Here is an 18,032-nt window from a genome sequence, read left to right as displayed (position 1 = left end):
ATATATATTTATATTTTGTACATAATTGATTTTTATATTTTATATCTATTTTATATATTATATAAAATATATATTTATCTTTTTATAGATAATTGATTTTTATATGTTTATATCTATTATATGTACAATACTATATGACATCTATATTTATATTTTAATATATAATTGATTTTTATATTTCTATATGTATTAAATATATAATATTATCTGAAATCTATATTTATATTTCATATATAATTGATGTTTTATATTTTTATACTATTGTCTATATTATATTATATTATATCATATTATATTACATTATATTACATTATGTAATATAATGTAATATAATATGATATAATGTAATATAGACAATAGTATATTGTCTGTATTATATTATATTGTATATAATGTTATATTATATTGTTATATAATGTAATATAATGTATTATATCACATTATATCACATTATATTACATTATATTTACATTAATATATTATATATACATTAACATTTTATATATAATTGATTTTTTTATATTCTAATATTTAAAAAATATTTTAATATATTCTTTTTATACCCAAAAAAAGGGAATATGAGTGCAGAAAAGCACCTGAAGGTGATGTTTTTGGCTGGTACTCACTGGCAGTGACAGGTGCAGATAAACGTACTCAGTGCCGGGGGCGGAGCGGCCGAAGGTTTGCAGCCCCTCAGCGGCCGTGTCCTCATCCAACACCTCCTGCGAGCGGCCCTAAAAACACCAGGAAAAAGGGGAAAAAAAATGAATTTAGGGGAGATTTATGAGGGGAAAATCCCACTGGGAGAACCCAGAGGCTGCCAGGGTTCCGGTGGGAACAGGGTTGATAAAAATCCTCTGTCGCTGGGATGTTTTATCAAAAATTCCTTTTGCCGGGGTTTTTTCTCTCGAGAAATAGCGAAACTTCAGTTTCTCCATGTTTTGTTACTTTGGAATGTGATTTGGAGAATTGTTTATCCAGGGCGTGAATTGTTTTTAATTAATGACCAATCACAGCCCAGCTGTGTCAGACTCTGGTCAGTCACAAGATTTTATTATTCATTCTTTTCTAGTGTTCTGATGAAATCCCTTCTCTTTCTTTAGTATAGTTTTAATATATCATTTTCTTTTAACATAATTGTATCATAAAATAATAAATCAGCCTTCTGAGAACATGGAGCCAAGACTCTCATCTCTTCCCTTGTCTGTGTCATTGTCCTATTTTCTGGAAAAATCCTCTTTGCCCAGGAATCTTCTCCTGAGAAGCCTCAGAGAAAAAGGAAAACAATATTATCTCATTTGCTTCTCCTGTGTTTGGCTGCTTTGGGATGTGGTTGGAGATTGTTTATCCAACAGGTGGTTGGTTGTTTGATTGTTTCATGTGAATTGTTTTAATTAATGGCCAATTATGGTGAGGCTGTGTGGGTCTCTGAGGAGTCAGTCACGAGTTTTCATTATTATCTTATTAAGCCTTCTGTCTGTATCCTTTCTGTATTCTTTAGTATAGTTTTAATATATAATTTTCTTTTAACATAATTGTGTCATAAAATAATAAATCAGCCTTCTGAGAACATGGAGTCAGATTGTCCTCTCTTCCCTCATCTGTGTCACATTCATATTTTCTGGAAAAATCTGTTTGCTCAGGAATCTTCTCCTGGGAAGCTGAGAAGCCTCAGAGAAAAAGGAAAACAATATTATCTCATTTGCTTCTCCTGTGTTTGGCTGCTTTGGAATGTGGTTGGAGATTGTTGGATATTTTGGAGAAATAGAATTGTGAAAGATGGGACCCACCAGGGGTAATTTTAGATGATTGGCTTTAAGGCATTTACAGCATGGTGTGGCTAAAGCTGATAGACCAATAAACTCTTTTAATGTAATTAAGAAATAATTGGCTTCTGATTGTGATGGTGTGAATTATAACACCTGTATTGTCTCATCCTTCCCATGAGACTGAAAATGGAATAAAAGTTTTTAAAACACCTCTCAGTTACCCCATCTCTGAGTCAGAAAAGAACTTAACCCAACAGAGACCAAGATATAAAATATAATAATTTCATTATAGCACCGACATGTTATAGCAAGGGAGAGCACAGAATAATTTCCAAAATACGAGGTGATATTTTGTGGTGTTGGGATTTAAGGCCGGGCAGGGCAGGGAGAGAAAATTCCCACGTGTCCATGGGGTTTATTGAAGCTCAGGCTGGGAATTTAAGCAGGAAATTGGGTTAATTTAGCCATACATGTGTCAGTTTATTCTTAATTTTATATGGCCAGGAGCACTTGGCAGTGCTGGGTTAATGGCTGGAATTGACAATTTTCAAAGTTGTTTTTTTTTTTTTCTGAGACAGAGAGGGACGATCCAGGAGGACCCCGGACACCACGGCGACGGGAGGGACCCCAAAAAAAGCAGAAATTAGAGGTGCCGCCCTTCTTCCCCCAAAATCCACACCGAGGAGGGAAAGAGCAGCTCCCTCCCATGCCCGCACCCCTCCCCACACAGCCCTGGGCCGAACCTCTGAGCGCTCCGACTCTTCCTCCTCGCCCTCCTCCTCCTGCTCATCCTCGCCGTCAGGCGCGCCGGGCCGGGGCTTCTCCTGGAGCAACCCCTCAGCGAGCGCCTGCGGCGGCTCCTCAGGAGGGGGAAGCGGCTCCCCGGGGCTGCTTTCTGTGCCGTTCTCCTCGCCGCCCGCCATGAGCTGTGATAAGGAGAGAGGGGACGGAGGAAACTCCGCTATCGGCGCAGTCCCTGCTCAGGCCAGGCCGCCGCCATTTGTTTACGCGTTGCTATGGAAACGGGAGGCACCGGTGATTGGCTCCAACCGCCCCGTCAGCCAATAGGAGCGCAGAGCGCGCAGCGGGGCAGCATGGGAGTTGTAGTTCGCCTCCCTGAGGGAGCCCTTAGCCTCGCTCCCGCCTCGAGGCGCACAACAAAATTATAAACGTTATTGTGAAAAATGCCTATTTTATGATTGGCTTTTCACAAATATTAAAATGAATATTATATGTGTTGTGTTAGAAAGTGATGCTGTGTTAATTTTCTTAAGTAGCGTGTTAAATATAGTTTTAGGTTATAACAAAATGTTAAAATAGAAACTATGCTATGTAAGATACTTTTTTTTTTCTAAAGAAGGGACTCGCAGCGAGATAGCAGCCACAGGACACCTGAATCTTTCAGAGAAAGAGAATTTATTGCCCCATTATCAGGAGAAATGAACTTATTCCTGCCTCATTTGAGCAGGATGACACCATCAGGATTCAGAGGAAGAAGCTGACACTGCCCAGACAGAATCCTGAGTTTGAATGGAATTTATGCATCATGGATGAGGTGTATGAATATGCAATAGGTTATTGTTTTTAAGGGTTAATCCTCTGTTAACATGGGTCCTTTTTTGGGCTTATTTTGCCCAGAAAAGATACCTGGACTGTTCCTAACTCTTTCTTTCTATTGTCTCATATTGTCCTAATTCAAACCGTCCAAATTATTATTACTCTAATTACATTGCTATTTTTATAACCATTTTATTACTATTAAACTTTAAAAATGTTAAAGAACGAGTGATTGGCATTTTTCACAGTTATAAATATGTCAATTTAAGGAGATAAAGAGGAGCACAAAGACTCTCTGGCAAACACAGAGCCTTTACTGCAGCCTCAGTGTGTGCAGGGTGACCAAATTGGTTTTGATCAACCATAAGGTGACCCAGACCCTTATTAAACCCAATTTGCATATTAACATTGACACACCTGAGGATGAAATGGTTTCCAGTGTGTGGTGTCTCACCTGTACGACCACAGCCCCCAGAACCCCACCTGTAACCTGCGGTTGTGCCACCTGTGAAAAATGCCAATCACATGTTTTTGAAATGTTAAAAGTTTAATAGTAATAAAATGGTTATAAAATAGCAATACAATTAGAGTAATAATAATTTGGACAGTTTGAATTAGGACCATATGAGGCAATAGAAACAAAGAGTTATGGACAGTCCAGGTACCTTTTCTGGGCAAAATAAGCCTAAAAAAGGACCCACGTTAACAGAGGATTAACCCTTAAAAACAACAGCCTGTTTCATATTCATACACCTCATCCATGATGCATAAATTCCATTCAAACACAGGATTGTGTCTGGTCATCATCAACTCCTAACTTGAAGAACTCCTAACATCACCCAAATGAGGCAGGAAGAAGTTCGTTTCTCCCAATAATGGAGCAATAAATTCTCTTTCTCTGAAAGATTCAGGTGTCCTGTGGCTGCTATCTCAGTGTGAGTCCTTTCTTTAGGAAAAAAAGTATCTTACATAGCATAGTTTCTATTTTAACCTTATGTTATAACCTAAAGCTTTATTTACCACACTACTTTAGAAAATTAATACAGCATCACTTTCTAACAAAGCACATATAACATTCATTTTAATATTTGTGAAAAGCCAATCATAAAATAGGCATTTTTCACATATCCCATTGGGAAGGGCCAAAAATAGCATAAAAGAGGGATTTCAGGCAAAAAGATGGAAGGGGAAAATACTTTTTGTTAGGGATCAGTAAATGGCTGGGTCTCTTCTCCTGCCTGAGGAGATGACTTTAAGTGAGTTTTGTGCCTCCAATTGCACTGGAGCAGACCTGGGAATATTAATTTTATAGCTATATATCTATATATCTATATGTATATACACACAGAGAGAAATATAAATTAGATTTCTGCTATTACACTTTCTTTCACAACACACCATTAACGCTCCATAGTTGGTGAAATAATGTTTTTCCTTAAGAGAAAGGTACAATTTCAGAACTGACGGGTGGAAAAAAATAAAATCTATGTAATTTTGCCAGATTTTTGGGAAATAATGAGAGATGAGACTGTCACAGCAGGGGAAAGCAAAATTACAGTTTTTGAGATATCTTTGTGTGTTGTTCTGGTTTTATATCACAGCAATCTGCTCCTAATACAAATTTGAAATAAAGATGCTAAGATATTTGAGTTTTTGGGTCTAACTTCCACCTTTTTTTTTCCACATTGCAGAATGGGGTAAACTGAGAATGAAGAGGCAGAAAATAAAGGGAAAAGGAGGAGGAAATGTCTCCAAATACAAATCCCTGTAAAAATAAACATGGGGAAAGAATTCATGCATGTGGTGAAACATTTTAATATTGGGGATGGGGTTATTGCAGTGAATTTCCATAGCTGGTAAAGTGACCCAATCTTTGAATGAGGTGATTATTGCAAAGAAAAAAAATGAAAAGGGAGATATAAAAACTCCTTATGGACATTGCTCGCTGACTTTTATCTCTGTGCTTCAGGGAAACATTATGATAAGTGCAATAAAGCCACCCCAAATTACCTCCTTTTATTATCTCCCTGGTCATAAATGTTCAAACCCTTAATGGGATTTATTCCTTCTCCACTGAGCAGCCCCTGGCAGTGGAGAGCTCAGAAAGGACAGAAAACCCTGCGAGGGAAGGGGGAGATCTGTCTGGGGCTGGGGAGTGATGCCTTGACTTTCAGCTTTCATATTTTCCACATTCTGCATTAGTGTGTGACTCTGAACTCCATAAAAAGTGTCACCAAGTTCTCCTCACAGCTCAGTCAGAACAATCCTCTTCCAGCCCCACAACCAAGGACAGCTTGGGTTTTGGGCAACTTCAGGCCCAAAAAAGTGCAAAAATAGCAAATTGAGGAGAGCAATCTGGGAGGATGGGACAGTAGAAACTGGAGCTGGAATTGGACAATTAAATGGATTTTTCCAGAAAATATGACAGTGACAATTTGTCCTTGGTGCCCAGCTGGAGCAGGAATTGTTTTGTCTCCCTGCTCTGTGCACACAGCTCACCATCCCATAATATGAAGCTCAGACCCACACACTAAAGCAGCACAGAATGGGAAAAATATAAAAACTAAACCTGAGGCATCAGGTGGGTGAGGTGTTTCCCCAAATATTCCATCTTATTTTGAATTTCAAACCCTGCTTGGCTCCGGTGTGAAATGTTCCCCACATTCTGCTGGCTCTGGAACAGCAAACACCGAATGCCCATTAAAACAACGCCAAACCCAGAGCTGCAGCTGTAAATCCGCACTTATTGAGCTCATCAAACCTCCCCACACTGACAGAGGAGCCCTCCCTACCCAGGAGTGTCGATGGCCAACACCGGCCCTGCTCCCTCCCCTGGCTGTGCCAAACCCATTTCATGCTGCAGCTCAGCAGAGGAAATCACAAACACCAAAATCCAAGGCCTGAACAATTCCATTTTCTCCCCTGATTGCTGCCGTGCCTCAGCTCAGCAGAGTAAATAATGAACACCGATGTGTGACGGTGGTCACAGGGGTCTTATGTGGAAGGAAGAGATGAGGATTTGACTCTGTATTTCAGAGGGCTTGATTAATTATTTTATGATATATATTACATTAAAACTGTACTAAAAAGAATAGAAGGAAAGGTTCTCAGAAGGCTGGCTAAGCTAAGAATAGAAAAGCAAGAATGATAACAAAGGCAGCTGCCTCAAACTCTCTGTCTGAGCCAGCTGACTGTGACTGGTCATCCATCCTTCCATCATCCATCCATCCATCATCCATCCATCCATCCATCATCCATCCTTCCATCATCCATCCATCCATCATCCATCCATCCATCCATCCATCCATCCATCCATCATCCATCCATCCATCCATCCATCCATCCATCATCCATCCATCATCCATCCATCCATCCATCATCCATCCATCATCCATCCATCCATCATCCATCCATCCATCATCCATCCATCCATCATCCATCCATCCATCCATCCATCCATCCATCCATCCTTCCATCATCCATCCATCATCCATCCATCCATCCATCATCCATCCATCATCCATCATCCATCCATCCATCCATCATCCATCCATCCATCATCCATCCATCCATCCATCATCCATCATCCATCCATCCATCCATCCATCCATCCATCCATCCATCATCCATCCATCCATCCATCCATCCATCCATCCATCCATCATCCATCCATCCATCATCCATCCATCCATCCATCCATCATCCATCCATCATCCATCCATCCATCCATCCATCATCCATCCATCCATCCATCCATCATCCATCCATCCATCCATCCATCCATCATCCATCCATCCATCCATCCATCATCCATCCATCCATCCATCCATCCATCATCCATCCATCCATCCATCCATCATCCATCCATCCATCCATCATCCATCCATCCATCATCCATCATCCATCATCCATCCATCCATCCATCATCCATCCATCCATCATCCATCCATCCATCATCCATCCATCCATCCATCATCCATCCATCCATCATCCATCCATCCATCCATCCATCCATCCATCCATCATCCATCCATCATCCATCCATCCTCCATCCATCCATCCATCATCCATCCATCGTCCATCCATCCATCCATCCATCCATCCCATCCATCCATCCACATCCATCCACCATCCTTCCATCATCCATCCATCCATCATCCATCCATCATCCATCCTCCATCCATCCATCCATCCATCCATCCATCCATCATCCATCCATCATCCATCCATCCATCCATCCATCATCCATCCATCCATCCATCCATCCATCCATCATCCATCCATCCATCATCCATCCATCCATCCATCCATCCATCCATCATCCATCCATCCATCCATCCATCCATCCATCCATCCATCCATCCATCCATCCATCCATCCATCATCCATCCATCATCCATCCATCATCCATCCATCCATCATCCATCCATCATCCATCCATCCATCATCCATCCATCCATCCATCCATCCATCCATCCATCCATCATCCATCCATCCATCATCCATCCATCCATCCATCCATCCATCATCCATCCATCCATCCATCCATCCATCATCCATCCATCCATCCATCCATCCATCCATCCATCCATCCATCATCCATCCATCATCATCCATCCATCCATCCATCCATCCATCCACTCATCCATCCATCCATCATCATCCATCCATCCATCCATCCATCCATCCATCCCCATCCATCCTTCCATCGTCCATCCATCCATCATCCATCCATCCATCCATCCATCCATCCATCCATCCATCATCCATCCATCCATCCATCCATCCATCCATCCATCCATCCCTGTCCTATCCCTGCCCGTGTGTATACATCCAATAAATGAATTTATATCAGGTTTATATTATCCTTAATCAAGAGGATAAAAAAGGGAAGAAACCCTCAGGTGATGATGTGTTGGACGCTGACCCTCAAACTATGAAAGGAACCGGAGCAATTTCCTTTTCCTTCCACCTTTCCCACTGTGTCTGGCACAGGCTTCAGGATCGTGGCATAATTAAAACCCAGTAAAGATTATGGGGCTGTAAAAAGGAAATTGTGAAACCCTCATGAACGTTTACAGCCCCCGTGGAAACATTTCGGGTTTGTGGTCTGGAGAATATTTCCTTGTCTCTTTAAGCACCAGAGGAGCCCTTCCCTGCAATGATTCCTGGCAGAGCTGCCAGCTTTTCATGGGGCTCCGCAAAACAGAACCCACAGGCTTTGTCTGGGACCTGCTGTGTCCTGCAGGGTCATGCCAGGACAGCAGAAGGATTTCTGGGGAAGGACTGGAGCAAGGGAACAGAATCATGGAATGCTTTGGGTGGGAAGGGACATTAAAGATCACCCAGTGCCACCCCAGCCATGGCAGGGACAGCTCCCACCATCCCAGGCTGCTCCAGCCCCAGTGTCCAACCTTGGGCACTGCAGGGATCAGGGGCAGCCCCAGCTGCTCTGGGAATCCCTTCCCAAAATCCCAGCCCAGGCTCCCTCTCCAGGGAATTCCCTCCATTCCCAGCTCTCCCAGCCTGGCATTGGATCCATCCCCACCCCGACTCCTCTCCAGGAAGGGATTTTGGGCTCTGGGGGCTTCACTGGCAATCTCAGCACTCCAGGAAGGGTCTCCCTTCCCTTTGCCATCCCCAGCTTCCATAAAAACCCCTGGGGATGGATTCTGAGTGTCCCAAATGCCAGAATGGTTTGGGTGGGAAGGGCCCTTCAAGCCCATCCCATTCCAAGCCCACCATCCCAGGCTGCTCCAGCCTGGCCTTGGGCACTGCAGGGATCAGGGGCAGCCCCAGCTGCTCTGGCAATGCCAGCCCAGGCAGGAATTGCTCATTGCCAAGATGCCACCCATGGCTGCCCTCTGGCAGTGGGAGCCATTCCCTGGGTGCTGTCCCTGCAGGCCTTGTCCCCAGTCCCTCTGCAGCTCTCCTGGAGCCCCTGCAGGCCCTGCCCTGTGCTGGCAGCTCTCCCTGGAGCCTTCCCTGCTCCAGGGAACATTCCCAGCTCTCCCTGGAGCCTTCCCTGCTCCAGGGAACATTCCCAGCTCTCCCTGGAGCCTTCCCTGCTCCAGGGGAACATTCCCAGCTCTGCCTGGAGCCTTCCCTGCTCCAGGGAACATTCCCAGCTCTCCCTGGATCCCTCCCTGCTCCAGGGAACATTCCCAGCTCTCCCAGCCTGGCTCCAGCCCTGGTGCAGCTCCATGGATTCTCTGGGCTCTCTCCAGCAGCTCCAAATCCTGCTGATGCCAGCACTGGATGCAGAGCTGGAGATGTTCTGTGCTCTTGTAAAAGATCCCAGAGTGAGGACTGGGTCCCTCCTGCAGGGCAGATTCGGGGTAGGTCGTGCTCTGCACAGCTCAGGTCAAGCATAAAGGAGGATCTGAGTATTTTTGCACAGTTTCCAACACCATTTTGTTTTTTTTTTTCCCTGTGGGAAACCATCTCCCACTGCAAATGTGTTATAGACGCCCTGTGTGACCAATTTTCATAGGCTGGGATGGACAAACAGGAACCAGACAGCAGGAAAGGAAAAATCAATGCTGGGAGGGCAGGAAAGTTTCCCAAGGGCAGAAAAGTTTTCCCAAGGTGCTTTCAGGAGCCTTGAGCTGCTGTTCCATCCCTCAGAAGGGACAAATCCAGGACAGCCAGAGCCTGATGGAGCTGGACAGGACCAGGAGGACACCTGAGCTCCAATGGGGGACTGTGGGGCTCGGCCCAAACCTGTGGGAATCCATAAATTCAGAGAGTTTTGGGAAAGCTGCAAAAGGCAGAACTGTGATTGGAGCTCAGCAGCAGCCATGAGATTGGTCAGCAGAAAAATGATGTGAGAAGCAGAAAATTAAAGACAAACAGAACAATGGTCTGTGTTTTGATGCTTGTCCAGAATAACTCCCCAAGCTGCAGAAAAGTTTATCAGTGAGATATTGGGGAGTTCTAAGTTAATAACGGAGCTCTGTGCATTGTGTTTGAAGGCTCACAAGCAGGAATTGGGTTTGAAATAAGCCAGCATTGTTTAACCAAAGGTACCTGTGCTTCCAGTGGTTGGATGGAGCTGCTGTCAATGTGCTTTGGCTTTGTGGGATTGGTCACAGAACTGTTAAAGTGAGCTGTGACATTGAGTTCTGTGTCTGCTGCCTGGGCTGTGAGCTGAGGGCATCTTCCCATTGCCACAGCCATGGAATGAGGCTGGTGCTGGAAAACCAAACAGCTCAAGACACGTTCCCAGCAGCCCTGTCCTGTTTGGGATTTGTGCAGAGAGCCTGGCCGGTGACAGGGATCGGGATGGTTCTTCCCAGAAATCACCCCACAAGGAGGTTTGGGGTGTGGGGGGTTTGAGTTCAAGGGGAGATACGAGAATTCCATGGAGGATTGCTGGGAATCCAAGACACCAGGATTGGTTTGGGAATTCCCTGTGTTGGCTCCATCTGAAGGATAACACCCCTGTGTTGTTTTTCCATCCTTCCTGGGTCTGTTTTTGGTTGTTTTTGCCATATTGGAGAGCCATATCCCATAAACCAGCCCTCTCCATGGCTCTGGATTCACCATTCCAGACCAACGTGGGCTCCCAGCCTCTGTCTCCCATTGTTTCCCCTTCCTGAGTAAATCCAGGGATTCACAACTTATTTGTGAGGGAGAAGGAAATTTGGGAATGCACAGACAGCTCTGTAATTCCTCACTTTCAAGGAATTCCTCAGAATATTTATCCAGATCAGAGACCCCGGCCCATGATACAAACCCAAAAGGGTTTGGTGGCTCCTCTGTGGAGAGTCCAGGACTTCAAACCCCAAATGTGCCCTCAGGGTTTCCCAAACCCCTCAGGAGCCTCAGGTGTCCCAGAGGAAGCCAAGAGGAAGAGTGTGGCTGCAGAGGGATGCTGAGGGGCTGTGGGGACACGGTGAGGGGTTGTCTGAGGAGTTATTTACTCCCAACCACAACAGCTTGTCTCTACCCACAGCCCAGCTCTGCAAACAAGAATTGTTCCCAAAATCTCTCCCCCACACCCACAGGATCTCCTGTTAGTGAGAGTGGGTTTGGAACAAACACCAACACTCAGAGCCTTTGCAAGGATAATTCCAATCTACCTCTCCTGGTAAAACCTGATTAGTGCGAGAGGGTTTGGAACAAACACCAACACACTTTGCAAGGGGAACTTTTCCCTCATTTCCAATCTGAACCTCCCCTGGTAAAACTTGAGGTGTCTCCTGTTAGTGAGAGAGTTTGGAACAAACACCAACACTCACAGCCCTTGCAAGGGGAACTTTTCCCTCATTTCCAATCTAAACCTCTCCTGGTAGAACCTGATTAGTGAGACAGGGTTTGGAGCAAACATCAACACTCACAGCCTTTGCAAGGATAATTCCAATCTACCTCTCCTGGTAGAACCTGATTAGTGAGAGAGGGTTTGGAGCAAACACCAACACTCAGAGCCTTTGCAAGGGGAACTTTTCCCTCCTTTCCAATCTAAACCTCCCCTGATAAAACTTGAGGTATCTCCTGTTAGTGAGAGAGGGTTTGGAACAAACACCAACACACTTTGCAAGGGGAACTTTTCCTTCATTTCCAATCTGAACCTCTCCTGGTAAAACTTGAGGTGTCTCTTGTTAGTGAGAGTGGGTTTGGAACAAACACCAACACTCAGAGCCTTTGCAAGGGGAACTTTTCCCTCATTTCCAATCTAAACCTCTCCTGGTAGAACCTGATTAGTGAGAGAGGGTTTGGAGCAAACACCAACACTCAGAGCCTTTGCAAGGATAAATTTTCCCTCATTTCCAATCTAAACCTCCCCTGATAAAACTTGAGGTATCTCCTGTTAGTGAGAGAGGGTTTGGAGCAAACACCAACACTCAGAGCCTTTGCAAGGATAAATTTTCCCTCATTTCCAATCTAAACCTCTCCTGGTAAAACTTGAGGTATCTCCTGTTAGTGAGAGAGGGTTTGGAACAAACACCAACACTCACAGCCTTTGCAAGGATAATTCCAATCTACCTCTCCTGGTAAAACCTGATTAGTGCGAGAGGGTTTGGAACAAACACCAACACACTTTGCAAGGGGAACTTTTCCCTCATTTCCAATCTGAACCTCTCCTGGTAAAACGTGAGGTGTCTCTTGTTAGTGAGAGTGGGTTTGGAACAAACACCAGCACTCAGAGCCTTTGCAAGGGGAACTTTTCCCTCATTTCCAATCTAAACCTCTCCAGGTAGAACCTGATTAGTGAGAGAGGGTTTGGAACAAACACCAACATTCAGAGCCTTTGCAAGGATAAATTTTCCCTCATTTCCAATCTGAACTTCTCCTGGTAAAACCTGATTAGTGCGAGAGGGTTTGGAACAAACACCAACACACTTTGCAAGGGGAACTTTTCCTTCATTTCCAATCTAAACCTCTCCTGGTAAAACTTGAGGTTATCTCCTGTTAGTGAGAGAGGGTTTGGAGCAAACACCAACACTCAGAGCCTTTGCAAGGATAAATTTTCCCTCATTTCCAATCTAAACCTCTCCTGGTATAATTTGAGGTATCTCCTGTTAGTGAGAGAGTTTGGAACAAACACCAACACTCAGAGCCTTTGCAAGGGGAACTTTTCCCTCATTTCCAATCTGAACCTCTCCTGGTAAAACTTGAGGTGTCTCTTGTTAGTGAAAGTGGGTTTGGAACAAACACCAACACACTTTGCAAGGGGAACTTTTCCCTCATTTCCAATCTAAACCTCCCCTGATAAAACTTGAGGTATCTCCTGTTAGTGAGAGTGGGTTTGGAACAAACACCAACACTCAGAGCCTTTGCAAGGGGAACTTTTCCTTCATTTCCAATCTAAACCTCTCCTGGTAAAACTTGAGGTGTCTCCTGTTAGTGAGAGTGGGTTTGGAACAAACACCAACACACTTTGCAAGGGGAACTTTTCCCTCATTTCCAATCTAAACCTCTCCTGGTAGAACCTGATTAGTGAGAGAGGGTTTGGAACAAACACCAACACACTTTGCAAGGATAAATTTTCCCTCATTTCCAATCTGAACCTCTCCTGGTAAAACTTGAGGTGTCTCTTGTTAGTGAAAGTGGGTTTGGAACAAACACCAACACACTTTGCAAGGGGAACTTTTCCCTCCTTTCCTATCTAAACCTCTCCTGGTAGAACCTGATTAGTGGTAGAGGGTTTGGAGCAAACACCAACACTCAGAGCCTTTGCAAGGATAAATTTTCCCTCATTTCCAATCTGAACCTCTCCTGGTATAATTTGAGGTATCTCCTGTTAGTGAGAGAGGGTTTGGAACAAACACCAACACTCAGAGCCTTTGCAAGGATAATTCCAATCTACCTCTCCTGGTAAAACCTGATTAGTGCGAGAGGGTTTGGAACAAACACCAACACACTTTGCAAGGGGAACTTTTCCCTCATTTCCAATCTAAACCTCCCCTGATAAAACTTGAGGTATCTCCTGTTAGTGAGAGAGCGTTTGGAACAAACACCAACACACTTTGCAAGGATAAATTTTCCCTCATTTCCAATCTAAACCTCTCCTGGTAGAACCTGATTAGTGAGAGAGGGTTTGGAGCAAACACCAACACTCAGAGCCTTTGCAAGGATAAATTTTCCCTCATTTCCAATCTAAACCTCTCCTGGTAAAACCTGATTAGTGCGAGAGGGTTTGGAACAAACACCAACACACTTTGCAAGGGGAACTTTTCCTTCATTTCCAATCTGAACCTCTCCTGGTAAAACTTGAGGTGTCTCTTGTTAGTGAGAGTGGGTTTGGAACAAACACCAACACACTTTGCAAGGGGAACTTTTCCTTCATTTCCAATCTAAACCTCTCCTGGTAGAACCTGATTAGTGAGAGAGGGTTTGGAGCAAACACCAACACTCAGAGCCTTTGCAAGGGGAACTTTTCCCTCATTTCCAATCTGAACCTCTCCTGGTAAAACTTGAGGTATCTCCTGTTAGTGAGAGAGGTTTGGAGCAAACACCAACACTCAGAGCCTTTGCAAGGGGAACTTTTCTCTCATTTCCAATCTCCTGGTAAAACTTGAGGTCGCTCCCTGTTGCTTAGGGGAGAAGAAACCAAATCCCACTTGGCTACAACCTCTTGTAAGGGAGTTGTAGGCAGTGAGGAGGTGCCCCCTGAGCCTCTTTTTCTCCAGGCTGAACAAGTCTCTGTGATAAACAACCTGATTTCTGTGCTTCAAAAACCACAGCATCCGTGGTGTGTTACACTCCTGGTGGGAAGGAAACGTGCTTCATTCCTTTCCACATTCCCAGGAAAAAATATTCCGTGAGGATCCCATGATGGGGATTCCACGATGCTGCTGCAAGGAAGAATCCTGGAATTAAGGTTGGAAAAGATTTCTGAGATGATGGAGTCCAACGTTCGTGTGGTGTAGAGAGGGAGCTGGAGCAGGGAATGTCCGTGGGGTGTTTGGGGTCTGGATTCCCACATTCCACACCCTGCTCCTGCCTTTCTCCTTGGTGTGATCCCTTGGAATATTCACCTCCCTTGTGAAGGTTTGGAGAGGACTGAGAGTCTGAGCTCTTGAGGAGACACCAGTTAATTGTAAACATTAATTACCTCAATTGCAAAGTCTTCTCTTTCCTCTCCACCTGCTGTAGGTGAGTCCCTGCTGCCCTGTTCACTCCTCATGGGCAATGTGAGGGGCAGCTCAAGGAAAAACAGTCTAAATCATTTGTTTTAGACTCAAAAATACTCCCAAAGATGAGATTTTCCTGATTTTATCCAATCTGTCCCGGCCCCCACCAGCACAGCTGCTGGGTGGGAGGGAAATGTGGACTGCAAAGCCTGAGATCAGCAAAGCAGAGCCTCAGATTATTAATAAATTAATAATTAACCAATTGCACACCAGCACACAGCAGCCCAGTCTGAATTCAGAGCTCCTCACACATCAGTCCCACACCTCAAAGGGTCCAAAATGGGATTTCCTTGTAGCAAGCAAGGACAAGGGACAGGAAATCTCATTTCCTTGTACCAACCAGCTCCTTTTCCCTTTCCCAAAGTTCTTGTAGGGAACATCCAGCATTCCAGGACCTCCTCGTGGCCGTGTCTGAGCAGGTGAACACAGATCTGTGATCCCAGGAACCTCCCATCACCATCCCTCATGGAATTCTCCCCGTTCCTGCAAACCCATCAGGGAAAAGGAGGAACGCCTGCAGTTAATGGCCAATGCTGGCATGAGAAAAATATGAATAAAAGGAGGGAAAAAAGGAGGGATTATAAATAAAAGGAGGGAAAAAAAGGAGGGATTATGAATAAAAGGAGGGGAAAAAACCTCAGAAGATTCCTAACAACAGGAACTGAGGGGTTCTGCTTCCTGCATGGATGGTGAGAAGCCTCTGGAGTTGGTCCATGGTCACTGAGGGCTGGACTGAGTGCCTCAGAAAATCATTTCCACACTGGTGGAGCCTTGGAGAACACCGAATTTGGGCCTGGAGAGGAATCTTTTAAACACCTCAGGAACGAGAGTTCTTAAAAACAGCCAGACAAACCACCAGGGATTTTAAACATCCTTTAATTCTGCAATTTCAAGGTTGACACGCAAAGCACCTACAGCTCAGAGAGAACCTTTCCCAGCACAGGAAACCCAGCTGGGTTCCCAGTTTTTGTGGCAAATACAAGTGCAGTGGATTCAGATTTTGGAGGAATGAGGTGAATTTTTCCAGGTGAATTTAAAGGGTCAGGGCAGAGTTGGTGCCCTGGGTGTGCCCTGGGTGTGCCCTCCTGCCCTTGCTGATCATTGGTGCTGAGCTACACAACCCTGCCAGCCCTTCCAGTGCATCAAGTGACAGCCACAAAATATCCCTGGAGCTGGGGGGACTCAGAGATGACATTCAGGACAAGAAAAGGAAGCTTTTTTGTTATTTTGTTATTTTATATTGGCAATTTTCTCCCGCATCCCCCCCGGCGCTGCGGGAGCCGGCGCCAGATGGCTCCGGGATAATGAAAGAGGAGAAGTGGAAACAAATGGTCCCGTGTCACCTCCCACGTGCTGCACTGCCTGATCACCACCTGAAGGAACAAACAACCCCAGCTTTGAGCAGGGGAAACAGCAGGAAACTTCACGTGGGAACAGCCTGGAGGGAGCACTGGCAGAGCTGAGCAGGCTCCGAAGAAGATCTCCAAACCATCGAGATCCCATGTGTGATCAAGAGGTCAGGGACTGACTGGCAGGGTGCTGATTATTTAGTGTGGTCTGAACTTCCAAGACCCCATTTTCCCTTTTCCCACCCCACAGCTCCCTTTACATCTCAAGGCAAAGCAGCAGCAACAGAGCAAAGCCGAATATCCCACCCCAAACCCCGCTGGGGCTCCTGCTGCGGAATCACTTTTGGGAGAACATGAAAGAAGCATTACATGGACACACACCAAAACCACCCAAATCTCAAATGGCATTTCTCTCCTCACCACAATGCCCAGAAAACTCCCACTTTTTCTTTCATTAAAACAGAACAAAACCAACAAAAAACAAACTCGGAGGTGCCGCCCGCCGGCCGCGGGTGAGGGGGTGGCAGAGGGGCTCACACGGTGGTGATCTTCTTGTCCTTGGTGGCCTGCTTGATGGCAGCCTGCTCGCAGATGATCTCCTTGAGGCGCTGCAGCCTCATGTTCTGCGTGGTCTGGTCGCCCACGCCCGTCTGGCTGCGGTGCAGCAGGTTCAGGGCGTAGATGTACTCCAGCTCCGTGTACTTCACGCCCTGGTCCACCACCAGGTTCAGCAGCTCGTCCGCCGTGTTGTAGAGCATCTCGTAGTACTGCCTGCAGAGAGAAAAACACCCTGCTCAGCCCTGCTGCTGGATGGCTGTGAGATTCCTGACAACAGGAACTGATGGGTTCTGTGTCTCACATGGATGGTGAATTTTCCCTCATCTGCCACATGATTGTCATTTGGGGACCACTGAAGAAAAACCTCCCCTGTCTAAAATCTCTGGGTCTGAAGGAGAAAATGACACGTGCCAAGGGCTCTGGGCCCTGAGAGCACAGTGCCAGGCTGCTGTTCACAGGTGTGTTTGTGCTACACTGAGCCCAATGAGAAGAAGAAGGAGGCACTGTTGGGGAAGATGAAGCAGGAAAGCCTTATAAATATGATTGCCTGGCAAAAGATTTTGAGAATATGGAAACTGTAAGTGAGATTGAAATGAAAGCAAGCTTTGAGATCCCTCAGTTACTGAACAATTGGAAAACAATGGTGTGGCTGGCTGAAGGTAACCCCCTTTTGATGGAACAACACCCTCTGCTTGCAGACAGGCCCAAGGGTCAGAGCAGACCCTACAGCTTGGCAGAAGGGCCCAAAGAGGAGTTTTTAGGGTTTAAAATGTAACACAGTGTGGTAATGTAATGATTCTTACAGACTGTATGTAAATGCTATAGGATTTGTATCTTGTACTAGATTGGTTAGTGAGAATCAGAATATTCAACACAGAAGGAGATTTATTGTATTGTAATGGGAACTTCGCCCTCTTGCCTTTTACTCTCTTAACCCTCTTACTCTCTCACCCTCTCATCCTCTCTCCCCTCTCTCGGGCCTGCTCTGAGCTGTGGCTGCAGCTCCAGCAGGCCCCTGCCCCCAGGCCCTTTGCAATGAACCCCAAATCCCAGCAGAGCCCTTTGCAATGAACCCCAAATCCCAGCAGGGCCCTGCACCCAGGCCCTGTGCAATAAACCCCAAATCCCAGCAGGGCTCTGCACCCAGGCCCTGTGCAATA

General features: G+C 45.4%; 2 protein-coding genes across 2 annotated transcripts in view; both read right to left on the bottom strand.

Annotated features, from left to right (window-relative positions):
• Window positions 1–2,730, bottom strand: part of LRGUK (leucine rich repeats and guanylate kinase domain containing) — a 77,591-nt gene extending 74,861 nt beyond the window's left edge. Inside the window, exons 1-2 of the mRNA XM_064733883.1 lie at window positions 2,513–2,730; window positions 627–734 (exon numbers count right to left, since the gene is read on the bottom strand). Coding sequence (XP_064589953.1) covers window positions 627–734; window positions 2,513–2,692 — 288 coding nt within the window. The 5' untranslated portion in view covers window positions 2,693–2,730. The remainder of the gene's footprint in view (window positions 1–626; window positions 735–2,512) is intronic.
• A 13,095-nt stretch (window positions 2,731–15,825) lies between these two features.
• The window catches only part of EXOC4 (exocyst complex component 4), a 436,574-nt gene continuing 434,367 nt past the window's right edge, over window positions 15,826–18,032 (bottom strand). The window contains exon 18 of the mRNA XM_064703095.1: window positions 15,826–17,085. Coding sequence (XP_064559165.1) covers window positions 16,848–17,085 — 238 coding nt within the window. The 3' untranslated portion in view covers window positions 15,826–16,847. The remainder of the gene's footprint in view (window positions 17,086–18,032) is intronic.

Source organism: Zonotrichia leucophrys, chromosome 1A (genome assembly GCF_028769735.1).
Source record: "Zonotrichia leucophrys gambelii isolate GWCS_2022_RI chromosome 1A, RI_Zleu_2.0, whole genome shotgun sequence".
In the NCBI taxonomy this organism is placed as follows: domain Eukaryota; kingdom Metazoa; phylum Chordata; class Aves; order Passeriformes; family Passerellidae; genus Zonotrichia; species Zonotrichia leucophrys.
The sequence above is the reverse complement of the archived record's forward strand: the minus strand, read 5'-3'. Positions and strand labels throughout refer to the sequence as shown.